The sequence below is a fragment of the Leiobunum rupestre genome, chromosome 2, assembly GCF_980474605.1.
Source record: "Leiobunum rupestre chromosome 2, qqLeiRupe1.1.hap1, whole genome shotgun sequence".
Taxonomy (NCBI): Eukaryota; Metazoa; Arthropoda; class Arachnida; order Opiliones; family Sclerosomatidae; genus Leiobunum; species Leiobunum rupestre.
In genome coordinates this window covers 68,773,123-68,788,871 of record NC_143385.1, presented here as the reverse complement: position 1 = coordinate 68,788,871, position 15,749 = coordinate 68,773,123, and the positions used below count along the sequence as shown (strand labels likewise).

The 15,749-nt window shown below is 30.0% G+C and overlaps 2 protein-coding genes across 2 annotated transcripts; both read left to right on the top strand.

Moving 5' to 3' along the window:
- The first annotated feature begins 1,880 nt into the window (after positions 1–1,880).
- LOC149958874 (intraflagellar transport protein 22 homolog) lies at positions 1,881–2,812 on the top strand. Its single transcript, XM_090165075.1, has 6 exons — positions 1,881–1,956; positions 2,020–2,102; positions 2,165–2,254; positions 2,311–2,409; positions 2,471–2,571; positions 2,649–2,812. Exons 1-6 carry the CDS (start codon positions 1,918–1,920, stop codon positions 2,801–2,803), a joined length of 567 nt encoding a protein of 188 aa, XP_090021201.1. The 5' UTR covers positions 1,881–1,917; the 3' UTR covers positions 2,804–2,812.
- A 399-nt stretch (positions 2,813–3,211) lies between these two features.
- On the top strand, positions 3,212–11,825 carry Argl (Argininosuccinate lyase). Its single transcript, XM_090165074.1, has 17 exons — positions 3,212–3,374; positions 4,394–4,501; positions 4,565–4,651; positions 4,714–4,797; positions 4,856–4,915; positions 5,046–5,143; positions 5,200–5,277; positions 5,353–5,430; positions 5,505–5,557; positions 6,512–6,574; positions 6,639–6,753; positions 7,413–7,497; positions 8,504–8,563; positions 8,672–8,755; positions 9,636–9,716; positions 11,108–11,214; positions 11,284–11,825. The coding sequence occupies exons 1-17, from the start codon at positions 3,357–3,359 to the stop codon at positions 11,420–11,422; spliced, it is 1,398 nt and encodes a 465-aa protein (XP_090021200.1). The 5' UTR covers positions 3,212–3,356; the 3' UTR covers positions 11,423–11,825.
- The last annotated feature ends 3,924 nt before the right edge of the window (positions 11,826–15,749 follow it).

Below are 15,749 nucleotides of genomic sequence, written 5' to 3'. Positions count from 1 at the left end.
TTTTTCCGAAAAAAAAATAAAAAAAGGTTTCAATCCATGATTAGTCTAATATATTGTTTGCAAATTTAAATAAAGCGGCATTTTCGCCTCATTTTTTCGAATCTGAAAGTAAAACTAAACCTCTAGACTAGTTTCAGCTAATTTGACAATGTAACACTAGTAATGTTTTGTTGTATGTTTTCTGATATTAGATATTTTTTATGGATAAAAAGTTAAAAACATTAAAAACCCTTAAAAAGTAGTTTATGTTTCAATTTTATATTTATCCGATTTGCGGAAAATTTTCCGCATTTTATTTTTCCGGAAAATTAACAACACTAAATTTAACATTTCTACTATCTTTAATGGGTTAGTATAACCCTAGCAGGAAAGGTCAACCTTCCATAATTACTCACTGGTGACGTGACTGTCTAGAATGTAGAAAATAAAGCTGCCAATGATAATTTTACACAACTCGTATCAAAATGAAAAATTTGAATTTTCTACTACGTTTTAGATTATCACGCTACAAGTGAGTAGTACCTGTTAGGGCTATACTAACCCTTTAAGCGACTAACATGGAAAGCCTTCCTATCAAGGTTACGCCTCCCGTGTCAGAAGACTTGTAATTACGAGTCCCTTGGTTTTCGGTCCATGCAAACCAGGTTTTTATGCTAAAGAGAATTTGTCGAAGATCAGACCCGAATGCCTTTGAACCGCTAAATATCGAATTTCTTTTAGAGAAGTTAAATTTCCCGTTTTAAAAGAGGTAGACTTGTGAGTCTATTTGGGTTTCTAAATTTTAAAAACATCACTACTTCAAACATAAGTAATTTCAGGTTTTTGAAAAAATTAGGTATGTCAAATTTGTGTAGCAAACCATAATGGACTGTTCAGTCAAGCTCGCGATAAAAAAAAACTTATTTATGTACATAGAAAAATTAATATTTGTCGGTCCAATTTTGAGCCAATCTTTTAGTTTGTGGAATTTAGATTGGCAAACCTGTTTCTCAGTAATAATATGTAAATCATTAAAATTGGACTGAAAACTAAGAATTTTCGTATGTAAAATAACATGTACAGTTTTTAGTTCACGAGAGAGAAGTTCGTAAATTGGGAGGTCTTTGTTAAACAAAATGAATTAGTTGGTTTAAATATTTACTTCGTAACGTTAATTAACGCAACTAAGCTTAGGAACACGTCCAACTAATTCCCCTAAATATTTGTTTATCTGCTATACTAATACACGCAAAGGTCTTCTTAAATCGTTGATTAAATTTAGTGAAATTATAGTATTTTTTGTTTACTATTAAATATTTTTAAACTTAATTTAGTTCGCGTTGGGAATCTAAAAATTGAAATTGTCGCTTAACTAATATCATACATTTTATAATTATATTTCAAAAAAGTATATCAGTTCCGAATTTAAGTATTTTACTACAGAATGACCACATATTTTTCGTTTACTTCAAGCTAAGGCCTAGTTTGGCGGGAAATTCATATTAGAAACAGAAATCGGTGTTTAGGAATTGTCAGATTAAAATATTTACCCAACTTATAGAGGTAAATTTATTAATTTAGAAAACTAACTGGAACGAAACACTAACATACTAATCATTTCAATATCTTTCATAAGAAACAAGAATCTACGACAATAACTTTCCGATATTTTATGGATTTGTCTGCCATCTATTAGCGCAAATACTAAAATATTATTTAACACTAACAAAAAGTAATACAAATTATAGATTCATATCACAAATAATTACCCAATTAATTAAAGTAAAAACACTTCTGTTCAGTAAATTAAAGTTTTTAATTTAACCGTAAATGACACTAGAGGACGCTGAGAAGTGAGCTTCTCTAAATCGAGTTGCCTAGTAACCAATATTGTATACAAAATCGCGAAAACAATGTGAAAATACGAAGATTCAAATCATGTATAAAGTTAAAGTATTAGTTATAGGTCCCTGTAAAGTAATTATCTTTAATTATTTATTTTAATTTATCCTTAAAATCAAATTAAAATCATATTTCCAGAGTGGAAAAACCGTACTTAGTAACTTTTTAGCCGAAGCGACCGAAAGCAGTTCGGGTGAATACCATCCGACTCAAGGAGTCAGGTAATAAAATAAAAAAAAAATAAAGCAATAATTAATTATAATTGATATTAAAATTATTTTAGAATATTAGAATTTGAAAGCGAACGTCTAAATGCAGGAGGTCGTACCGTGAAAGCAGAAGTTGAACTATGGGATTGCAGTGGGGACCAAAAGTAAGCCTAATTTAACATTAATCTTATATAAATAGTTAATTAGTACGTTAATTAAGATTCGAATCATGCTGGCCCGCGATTACTAAAGACGCGAATGGCGTTATTATGGTTTATAGTCCTACACAAAACAACATTGAAAGTCAAATGGATATGTGGTGAGTGGAATATTAATTATCAATTAAGTTTAGTTAAATTAAATTTAATTCAAATTCGCAGGTATTCACATTTCGTACAAGCGCAAAATATAAAGGATGGTCAATGCATCGTATTTTGCCATCAGCGACCCGGGATCCCTAGCGGTCACGCGTCGCAACTATGTAAATATAATTGCAATTTCCGCCGCTAGATACCGCCACTGCATCGGGTATTTTTACATATCATTTTTAATATTCAGCTAGCTTATTTTCGAGAGTTCCTTGGGTACAATCTAACATTGAAGAAAACGGTAATTTTGTGAGACAGGAATTTAGTTCCTTCATTCAACGATTACTCAGCACTATGAACGAGCGCCGAGATCAAGAAGAATTAAATATAATGAACCAACATTAAAATTAAATTATTACCGTATTGTACAAATAAAAATTCGATGTTACAATGATGTAATAAATTTGGAGATTTTCAAACATCCGTATCCGCTTTTGAAAAGAGTGTAAATTTATCTACCAACGAACAGACATCCGGATATCCTGCTATGAGAAATTGTTAGGAAATATGGCAATTTTAAACCATAATCGAGAAGAATATTTTAATATCATAAAGTTTTGATATTAATTCAAAAGATAAAAATTATATTTGAAATGTTAGAATAGTTTTTAAAATCTTTAAAAACTGAAAGGGGCACTGTATTTTTCGTATTTGAAAGACGATATTTTCGAGTTTGGACAAAATCAATCGAATCTCCCACGTCATCTATGACGTAAACGAAAGGATGTCAGAGCCTCAGCCTCTGACAGCGGCTTGGCAGGCAGTGTCGAGACAGAGTTAAAGCAGTTATCAGCTACGAAAAGTCGTTCCCCGGCCTCTAGCGGCTGATTCGAGAAATAGATTACGACTGTCTTTACACAAACTCGATACGCTTTTCAAATATTTCTGACCACAAACCATGACTGACAAAGGAGAGGTATGTTTTTCATTTCAAATATCACTAAAATTAACAACTAACATATGGTAGTGATTGTTACTATTTGACTAAATTACGCTGTGGGATTTTTCTAAATTAATATTATTTTTTATTTAGTTAATAGTATTGTAATTATAATTACTTAAATTATGTATTTAGTATGCTTTAGGGGGTTTCCTATATTTATTTAATAGTATTGATAGTTGTAATTATTTAGACTATTTAATTAGTATGACTCAAGAGTTATTTATAATTATTTAATTAGTATGACTTAAGAGTTATTTATAATTATTTCATTACTATGGCTTAAGGGTTATTTAGATTATTTAATTAGGATGACTTAAGGGTTATTTAGATTATTTAATAAGTATGACTTAAGGGTTATTTAGATTTTTAATTAGTATGACTTAATGGTTATTTATAATTATTTAATTACTATGGCTTAAGGGTTATTTAGATTATTTAATTAGTATAAGTTAAGGGTTATTTAGGTTATTTAATTAGTATAACTTAAGGCCAAGGGTTATTTAGATTATTTAATTAGTATAACTTAAGGGTTATTTAGATTATATAATTAAAAGACTTGGTATTTAGATTTGCTACGAAATATTTAAAAAATACACACTTAAAGGTAAATTTCTTAAAGTTAGTAAATTTGTTAATATAATTTATTATATATTTTTTATTGATAGTAGTAATATTTAAATTAATTAGTATGACTTGGGATTTCCTATGTTTCAAAAATATGCACTTAATTTGTAAACTTATTAAAGTTAATTAAAATTAAAATTAATATTATTTTGCGATATTTAATTAATAACAATGATAATTGTAATTATTTAAATTATTCCATTTGTATGATTTGAGGCTTCGTAGTACTAAGAAAAATATACCCTTAAATATGAATGTATTATAGTTAATAAATTCGTTAAAAATTTAAACTATCTCGCAAAATTTATTTCATAGTACTGATAGTTATTTAAATTAATTAATTATTATGATTTGGGGGTTTCATTTAGGGGTCTAAATTATGGGGTGGGCGCTTCACAGGGGGTCTGGATCCTATCATGGAGAAATTCAATGCCTCTATCGGCTTCGACAAGCGAATGTGGGACGCCGATATAAGAGTAAATTAAAGTTAATTTTGCTAATTAAGTATAATTAAATACTTAAATTAACTATGATCGTAGGGAAGTCAAGCTTACGTGAAAGCACTTGGAAAAGCTAAATTAGTTTCGTCGGAAGAAGAATCTCAAATCAAGAAGGGTTTGGAAACTGTAAGAGTTAATGTTAATTATTAACTAGGAATTTTAAATATAATTAATATAGATTTATATAGGTGAGAAAAGAATGGGCTGAAAATGCTTTTGTTATTCAAAGTGGTGATGAAGATATTCATACTGCCAATGAACGTAGATTAAAGGTAAATAAACCTCAATTATATTTAATTGCAATTAAATATTGAATGTGAATATTAATAGGAATTGATTGGAGCCGCTGTCGGTGGCAAGCTACACACCGGAAGGAGCAGAAATGATCAGGTAAGAATACCGCGCGAACAGATCCCTAATGCGAAATTTAAATATGAAAGTCACGATTCTATTGGTCGTGGTATCATGCAATGTGGCGGAGTCTCAACTTAGCTAAGTTCGCATTACGAAATTTTTACAGGTTGCGACTGATATGAGGTTATGGCTAAGAGATGGAGTGGCTAAACTGAAGAAATTAATGGTGGACTTGATTAAAGCGTTTTGCGAGAGAGCAGAGAAGTAAAATTTAAAAAATTAGCATCTTTTGAATTCACTTTAATTAAAATTAATTTTAGAGAAATAGATGTATTAATGCCAGGCTACACTCACTTGCAAAGAGCTCAGCCAGTGAGATGGAGTCATTGGTTAGCCAGGTAATAGAACGATAATTATAAAATACAATTAACTATTAATTAAATTTAATTCTTAAAACAATTTTAACTTCAAAGCTACGCTTGGTATTTGTATCAAGACGTTCAACGAATGGACGACCTCGTCAAAAGAATTAATCTCCTGCCACTGGGAAAGTAATTATTTTTTTAATTATAATTAAATCACTTTTTAGTAACCGTACTAAGTAAGCTTAATCGCATCCTTTTAGTGGTGCGTTGGCTGGAAACCCATTTGACGTGGACCGGGAAATGATAGCTAAAGGTTGAAAGTTCATTTTAGTTAATATTAAAATTAAAACTAACCAAATTTTATTTAATTTGTTGATAAATTTATATTAATTGATTAATTAACCACTTAATATTAATAAATAATCTAATAAACAAATTAAAATTTATTTATTAATTAACAACTTGAAATTTATTTATTAATTAACAACTTGAAATTTATTTATTAATTAACAACTTGAAATTTATTTATTAATTAACAACTTGAAATTTATTTATTAATTAACAACTTGAAATTTACTTATTAATTAACAACTTCGAATTTATTTATTAATTAAAAACTTGAAATTTATTTATTTATTTAATTAAAAAACAATTTAATATTATTTTTTTATTTATTTAATTAAAAACAATTCAATATTAATTAATTATTTAATTAATAAACAATTTAATATTATTTAATTATTTAATTAATAAACAATTTCATATTATTTAATTATTTAATTAATAAACAATTTAATATTAATTAATTATTTAATTAATAAACAATTTAATATTATTTAATTATTTAATTAATAAACAATTTAATATTATTTAATTATTTAATTAATAAACAATTTAATATTAATTAATTATTTAATTAATAAACAATTTAATATTATTTAATTATTTAATTAATAAACAATTTAATATTAATTAATTATTTAATTAATAAACAATTTAATATTAATTAATTATTTAATAAAAAATAATATTAATTAATGGTTTAATTAATAAACAATTTAATATTAATTAATTGATTAATTAATAAACAATTTAATATTAGTTAATTAATTAATTGATAAACAATGTAATATTTATTAATTGTTTAATTATTAATTAATTAATTAACAATGGAATATTTATTAATTGTTTAATTATTAATTAATTAATTAACAATGGAATCTTAATTTACTTATTAATTCATGAATGAAATTATATAAAAATACAGAATTGGGTTTTGACGGTTGCATCCCCAACAGTATGCAAGGCGTTAGTGACCGGGACTTTATCGGTAAAAAGCTAAAATTAAAGAAGCTGCTCAATGCCACAATATATCAGTTTCACCTTTTTGACAGTTGAATTTCTCTTCTGGTCAAGTTTGACCGCCGTTCATTTGAGCAAATGGGCGGAGGATTTGATTATATTCAGTACCAAGGAGTTTGGCTTTGTGGCCATTTCGGACGCTTATAGGTAATGACACATTAGTAGCTTTAAAATAAGTATGACACTTGAAGACTTGAGCATTACCTAAAGAAATTAGGCGAGTCGTGAATATAACTAATTTTACATTACGATTTAATACATCATAAATATTTTGACAGAGTAAATGTTAATAGTTTTTGATAGGATAGTTTTAAATTTCGCTAAGCCTTGACTGAAAATGGTGCACCCGATATTATGGTTAGCTAAGTTGCATCTGTTTGGCAATTTTTGATATTTAAAAAAAAATTAGGTGTAGTAAAAATGTCTTAAATTTCCATACTTATGAGAAATTATTTTTAAGACCGTATTTAGATTATTGAGAACGTACAAGCCCACCTTTCAAGTCCGATAGATGGATCTACCACCAAATGAAAAGTGCATAATCATAATTAGTCAGAAAACATAAGTTTTAATTGATTATAAATAGTTAAATTGTTTTTAGATTCTTAATTGTTGAGCCAAGAGAAATATTTTAAAATTATTCCACGCCGCAGATGACGTTGCAGTTCCTAAATCGACATTTTAGTTAAACGGGCCGAGTCGTACGTCTTCATATTTTAAATACGTTCTTGATATTACATTTCTTAAGAAAATGCAATAGTTACTTAATAAAATTTAAAATAAAACTTAATTTAATTAATTTTTAGTACCGGAAGTAGTTTAATGCCTCAGAAGAAGAACGCGGATAGTTTGGAATTAATCAGAGGAAAATCCGGAAGAGTTATTGGTCACGTGAGTAACTTCAACCAATCAGAACGACGATCCGAACAATTAGGGCTTCCTAACCACTGTCCTTGTTGCATTAACCTTTGATCCCATTTTTAAATGACCAATATATAACACAGTTTATAGTCTTTTTAGAATGAAGATACTCTACTTGGTATAATAATACTCTCCTTAGTATTGTTATACTCTATTAAATATTATTATAGGCCTACTCTTCTTAGTATTATTATACTCTACTTAGTATTAATATACTATATTTAGTACTATTATACTCATATATTAGTATTATTATCAGTATACTAATATTATTATCGATGTACTAGTATTATTATCAGTAAACTAGTATAATTATCAATATATTAGTATTCTTATCAGTATATTAGTATTCTTATCAGTATACTAGTATTATCATTAGTATACTAGTATTATTATAAGTATATTAGTATTATTATCAGTATATTAGTATTATTATCAGTATATTAGTATTATTATCAGTATACTATTATTATTATCAATGTACTAGTATTATTATCAGTATACTAGTATTATTATAAGTGTACTAGTATTATTATCGGTGTACTGGTATTATTATGAGTATACTAGTATTACTATGTGATGCTGACGAAACCACCTGTTTGGCTCGGGGGGTTGGATATTTAATAATTTTAGTTATAAATAAATTTTATAATTCAGAAATTAACTAAACGTTTTCAAGCACTAAAGAAGATTGTACCCCATATGCGTAGGTTACTTTTCAGAATGTACTCTAGTACCCAAAAATAAATGTGTTAACTGGGTACTGTAAACACTAACAACTGCATATGTAGGTCCCTGCTCCTCTTAGTGCTTATAGTCTAGGCATAGAGAAACTATCCCCCTGTGGTCTACGTTTATCCGCTTATTGAGGGCGTGACTAAAGTTCCTTTTTTATCTGCCAACTAATCCTGCCACGCCTCTTTATATATATTATATGGTTCGTTGAAAACATGTGTTCATATTTTATTTTTGATAGTGTACCGGATTAATGGTGGTACTGAAAGGCTTGCCAAGCACATTCAACAAAGATCTGCAGGTGAATACTCAATCAAGGATTCTACATTTTTAAAAATATAAAATCCTTGACTCAATTTACCTCGATTAGCAATTAATTATAATTAATTTTTATTTCTAATTTATTTAGGAAGATAAAGAAGCGATGTTCGACGCGTACGACACCATGTGCGGAATTATTCAAGTGGCAACGGGAACTTTACGCACGTTAACAGTTAATAACGATCAATTTATTAATTTATAAGTTTACTAGTTTACTAGTTTCTTATTCTCTTAGGTTCTTAGTTTATTAATTAATTAAGTTGTTAAGTTATTAATTAATTAAGTTGTTAAGTTATTAATTAATTAAGTTGTTAAGTTATTAATTAATTAAGTTGTTAAGTTATTAATTAATTAAGTTATTAAGTTATTAATTAATTAAGTTGTTAAGTTATTAATTAATTAAGTTGTTAAGTTATTTATTAATTAAGTTGTTAAGTTATTTATTAATTAAGTTGTTAAGTTATTAATTAATTAATTAATTAAGTTGTTAAGTTATTTATTTATTAAGTTGTTAAGTTATTTATTAATTAAGTTGTTAAGTTATTTATTAATTAAGTTGTTAAGTTATTAATTAATTAAGTTGTTAAGTTATTTATTAATTAAGTTGTTAAGTTATTAATTAATTAAGTTGTTAAGTTATTTATTAATTAAGTTGTTAAGTTATTAATTAATTAAGTTGTTAAGTTATTTATTAATTAAGTTGTTAAGTTAATAATTAATTAAATTATGAATTAATTATGTTATTATGTTATTTATTAATTAAGTTATAAAGTTATAAATTAAGTTATTAAGTTATAAATTAAGTTATTAATTTATTTATTAAGTTATAAATTAAGTTATTAATTTATTTATTAAGTTATAAATTAAGTTATTAAGTTATATATTAAGTTATTAAGTTATAGATTAAGTTATTAAGTTATTAATTAAGTTATTAAGTTAGTTATTTATTAAGTTATTATTTTATTAAATTATTTAGTTGTTAAGTTATTTCTTAATTAAGTTTTTAATATATTACTTTATTAATGAATGAATAAATTAAAATGTCATTACAGCTAAGCCCTGCACACTGCCTGGCGGCGCTGAGCCCTGACATGTTGGCGACGGACGTTGCTTACTACTTAGTTCGAAAAGGGGTAAATTGACTCTCCGCTATTTCGGATATATAGGCCGCATCGGATTATAAGCCGCACCACTCAAAAATAGCGCCTAGAAATGACGTGTAGTTTTCTAGCCTAGCCTCGCTGTATAGCAGGAAATTTCTAACTCCAACACTAGCAACCTATCAAGGAAAATTTATACCATAGTATTGAAACCATCAGTCACCCATTATAGTATCTACTACAGGGTGTTTCAGAAGTCAGTACTGTAACTTTGAGGTGTTATAGGGATTGAGTAAAGATGTATGACTGTCTTGGTCGCGATCCTCCGCGACGAATAGGAAAAGCCCTAGAGAGCGTTAAAGTTTGGCCTAAAAACTCCTAAATGTAAGCTTCCAACGAACATAAGAACCCAGATAGAAAACCGGTTTTAAAGGGGTAGTAGGAAATTTTACTACAATAAAAAACACCAAATTGTCGAGTGCGAAACTGTTTTTTTTAAAGCAAATGTTCAAAATGTCGTAAAAAGGGATGTACGTACGGGCAGAAACACTCCAGGTGTGGTACGAATCTTTCCCGAAGTTGCGTGAATTCATACTACCAAATCCACTTCCGTCTCCACTTCTTATGTTCGTTGGAAGCTTACATTTAGGCGTTTTTAGGCCAAACTTTAAAGCTCTCTAGGGCTTTTCCTATTCGTCACGGAGGATCTCGACAAAGACAGTCATACATCTTTACTCAATCCCTATAACACCTCAAAGTTACTGTACTGACTTCTGAAACACCCTCAATATATCCTACAATAGGTTTTTAAAACTTAAATAAGGTTATTTTTTTAAATGACGCAATATTTGCACATTTGTTTGGCAGTATGACTTCTACTAGACAGTATGCATTTACCTACATAAAAACCGCGAGATAGGCTGCATCCAAAAGTGACATAATTACCAAAAGTGTGTCAATCGGACCTATTTCATAATGAATGTTACGAGCGAAATACAAGTTGGGAGGGGAGAAGGGAAAGTACGCCTTGGGGCGGGAAGGAAGTTAAAACCAACAAATTACGCCTCGTAGTGAGGAACGGAGGAACTAAGTAGCACTGGTCAAAGTTAGTGTATTTTTTGATTTTTCGTCGTTCTTTGGAGACGCTATCGCCATCTACCGACGATATAATACCATAGACTAAAACAAGATCCAGAAAGGCGACAATAAATAGTCTTTTATGTGGTCAATCTCGAGTCGAGCATTCATTATACCTTTAGCATACGAAAGTACAGGGATTGTCACACTTTTGGTAATTATGTCACTTTTGCTGCATCGGAAGATAAGCCGCACCACCGTTTTTAACGTTGCGGCGTATGTACAAGAAAATCCGGAAATTATGTCTACTCAAATTTAAATTAATTGATAATTATCGTTTTAATTAGATGCCATTTCGAGAGGCACATGGCATGGCGGGTAAAGCAGTGGCTTTGGCCGAACAGAAAAACTGCCCGTTGACCAAGTTGACCGTATCGGATTTGAAAACTGTTTCGTTGAGTGAAATGTTTTTTTTTTTTGCTTAATCATTTACTTGATATTGAAACTGATTATTGAATTGCAGTGACCTTTTCGCTGATGATGTCTTGTCGTTGTGGAATTACGAAAACAGCGTCGAACAATACAAAGCGACCGGTGGGACCAGCAAGACCAGTGTCCAGAAACAACTGACCATTTTGAATAAGTGGATAAAGAACCAATAATTGGTTTTCTATTAAAAGAAACATTTTGAACATTTTATTTTTATAATTTTAACCCATTTAATTGTCTATGGTGGCATTATTTTAAAAATTTGTAAATGTAACCACTAAATAACGTAAATTTAATTAAAAATAACAATTAAATTGTACATTTATATATTTATAAATATCTTTAGCAATACATAAAGGTTGTATACATTGAGTTGGGAATAAATAGAGGTACGACTTGTAAGTAGCGGCAGTCCACGCGTCAAAAACCCCTGAAAAAAATCACGGGACTCCTAAAAAAATGTCTTTAGAAGGGGGTAAAGAGTCCACGGGACTCCCTGAAAATATATCGTTAGCTGTGTAAAAAGAGGGAAAATTTCGAGAATTAAATAAAAAGTTGAATTCTTTTTCTCTTTGAGACATCTGTATATAGTGAGTTGCGGGCTAAGAAAGACAAAATATATAGTACAATCGGCGCAAGGATGCCTCAGATCGTTTCCGGTCATTCCACCGCGCGAAATTTGAATTTGGCCATTTTACGGTCAAATTCGAATTTTGCTCTTTTTGTCGTCTTTTAGCGCCATCTAGAGTCCGAAATTGGAATCTTTATTTTTTAATTTCATAATTGTGGTGGCGAGCAAATTTAAAAGATAAGGCATTCCTATCATTCTTAAATTTAAAATAGTATGTATAATTATTTAATTTTGTAAATTTATTTCTACGTCTTACCAGTTAAATCGGCAGTTTCTTTTAAAATAGTTACCACGCTTTCTTGGGGGTAACGTTGTCTTAATGAGCTATAGACGTTTAAAATTATATTTTTATCTTTACTTGTTAACAATAAACCTTTATCACGCTTTTTATAGAAACCTCTTGGGCTATTTAAAATATTTGGAGCTTCAATTATCGAACCTTCTTTAGCTGCATTCAGTAATGAAACTCATGACAACATGAAATTAAAAAATAGATTCCTATTTCGGTTCCTAGATGGCGCGAAAAAACGATGAAACTCACGAAATTTGAAATTGACCGTAAAGTGGTCAAATTTAAATTACGCGCGGTCGACTGGCCGGAAATGGTCTGAGGTATCCTTGCCCCGACTGTACTATATATTTTGTCTTTCTTAGCCTGCAACTGACTATAGTGTATACTGACCACCACTATTTCAGCTCTCCAAATATTAGTCGGACTCCCCACGGAGCTAGAGCTCCCCTATCTACTTATCTGTGAGGCCTATAGAAATTCACAATGACCAATGAAAAATTTGGAAAACTTGGGCCTCTTTTAACTTAAGCAGGTGTGGCCCGTGTGGGGAATAATTTTCATACATCGTTAGTCTTGCTCTGTATTCCATTAGGCACAGTGCCATTGAAGAAGAAAATTTAGTTTGATTAAAATTAATAAAGGTAGAAAAAAATTAAGTCCGATGGGTTTGAAATGAAGACTTTAATAGTTAAATTAATTGTGAAAATATTTACGAGCATTTTAATTTACCCGATCTCGAATATATATAAAAATATGTAAACTTTGATGTTGAGAATATATAATGAAATAATGCTGCCGTCGATTTCTGTATGTCTCGTTTATAATAGTCTTAGTCGATAGCTACGCCGCAAAATTTTCGTTTTGAAAACGAAAACATTTGAGAAAGTTGGCTGTTTTCGGTCTATCGAAATCTGGCAGCTTTGCCTGCCTTCCGGCCTGTATCTCCATACCGAAAATGGCCGACGATTACGCCGCTGAAAATATTTTACTAAACTGATCGGCGGCGTTTTGGCCGTTATTTTGAATTATCGACTAAGACTATTACAATAAAAAATTTATAGGCTAGGTTAGGTGACATTTATTTTCGAATATAAAATGGAGAAATAAAGAGAGATTAAAGAACATATAAATTTAAACGAGGGGGGCGATAAAAGGGGGAAGAGTCCTGGACTCGTTGAAAAAAAGGATCGACGGAGGGGTCTCTTAAAAATATACACTATTTACAAGTCTGGGTACAACTAAATCTGGCTGGCGCGGGACCAATTTCGTTCAATAAGCAGACTTTATCAACTTTATCATTCTACCGTGGCGGCATCTGTCTCTGGTGGTGGAAACTATAACGCAATTTAATTTTTTCGCGAATTTAATGCGAAATTGAAATGTATGATTACTCGTAACAAACAAACCTTTGAAGTTGTTTAAAAAAAATTTTATTCTGTCAACACGATCCTTTTTAACTCAAGTTACGGTGAGTTAGTTAATAATTATTTATTTTTAGCCATATAACTTTACAAAATATAGATGGCGCTACCGCCTAATTATAAAGATGAATTTCGTACAGTCTTATCAGAACAGGTCCCACGTAACCATGGCAACCGAAATCGTAATTGTAATTCTAGCAGTATTATTCCCAATTCAATGGTTGTATACATAAATAAGTTCGAAGGTAAATCAAAATATTTCGTGTTTTATTCCATTAGGAGCCAGTGAGGGCACCGGTTTGCGCTTTTGTTATTCCGAGCGAAATTGATTGGAAAAATGTTTTTTTTAAAAGAGTGTGAAACGAAAATGAGAGGAGCGCCAATTTCAGCGCTCAAAAACGAGCAAAAAGAGAGGATCGCTTATTTAACCGCTCTTAAAAGAGTGAAAAGAGAGGAGCGCTTATATTACCACTCAAAAATGCGTGAGAGTGAGTGGATATTAGACTAGGGAGTGCGAGCTGTGAGTGAGCTGAGCGGCTTTTTGACGAAAATGCCCAACACTGTTAGGAGCTGTGTTGATTGTTTTGTTTTGACCACCTTATGCAAAATTCGTTCTTGGTGCGACTTTCCCCCGAGGGTTCCTCTGAAACTCACTGTGTAAACTTGGTGAAAAAACTACTATCATTCTACACCGGTGTGCTGATTTAGCTGAATGTTAAATTAAAATTTAAAATTCAAATAAATTCACTTTAAATCTAAGGCAGGGGACCGTGTGTTTCCACTTTTTAAGATTATCATTTTCAAGGTTGGAAAATACATTTTCAAGGGCGAGAGCTACTGGCAATTTCCGATTACAGTTTATTTAAAAATGTTTTACTTAGTTTCAAACCTTAGAGAGGGATAATTTTTAAAGTACTATTTGATCAAAGACTTGTACGTGGAATTTGAAATGTGAGGAGCTGACGTTTCTGTTTTAAAGGGAATATAACCTGTAAAGCATTTCTTACGGAAGACCCCTTCAATTTTTCAAATTTCCAAGTACGGTGGCGCCAAACATTTCTAAAGCCAAAGGCAAGAGCGGACAGAGCTGCAAACGTTGATGTTCCAGACCAAATACCTGAGGTTATATTCCCTTTAAGCAGGGGCGGCGCGATAAATTTTAGGGCCTTGTTCAAAATTTGGTTGCGGGGCCCTTTAAATAATAGTAGTTCTAGAAAAAAATTTAAAGCGTTTTTTAATTTTAAAAATATTTTTTTTTATTAAAATATTTTCCGTGACCTTTTGGTTTAGAGGTCGGGGATGGTTAACTTTTATTCAATAGATAAAGCTCTCAAAATTATTCGAAAAACATTTTGATCAAGTAATTTATATTTCGGTATTATCCGATTAATTTTTTGATAAATTTGTAAAATTAATCAGAAAAACGACGTTTTTTTCGATAAAAAGCTCAAATTTTACGAATAATACATGTTTTTCAATCATTTTCCGAAATATTAACCGGTAAATTTCTTTGTTTACTTTTTTTTCCGAAAAAAAATCAATTTAATCATGGATAATGATTAACCATCCCCGACCTCTATTTTGGTTGCCAAATCTTTGATTAATTCATCATAGTTAAAAGTTTTAGATACATCATTTTCTATAGATAATATTGCTAAAGATGCAAGACGTTCTTAATTCATGGTTGATCAATTTTAATTTAGAAAATTAAAATATTAGGTTATACGTCGTTCAAACTATTTTCAATCAAATACTTTAACATTTCATAACCAGTTAAAACAGAGCTAGGAATAACGTTCCTAAATATTTTTAGTTCCTCAAATAAATCTTCGATATCGATATCTCTTTCTAATACAATTTGTAAGTCATTGCCACTCATCCTCATCTAGATCTTTTAAATTCGACGATTAGTAAATAAAACCAAATCTATCTTTAAATCATCATATAACTGAAACCTAGTTTGCATCTACTATTTTATTGAAGTACTTTACTCTAAAAACGTCCATTCAATAATTTATCAGTTCCCTCGTAATCAAACATTTTCTTTTGTTTTTCTTACGCGAAACTCAATAAATGTGGCGTCTATACAGGGGCGTAGGAACCAGGGGGGGCAAGGGGGGCAATGCCCCTCCCTAGAATTTTGCTGGGAGGGGCAA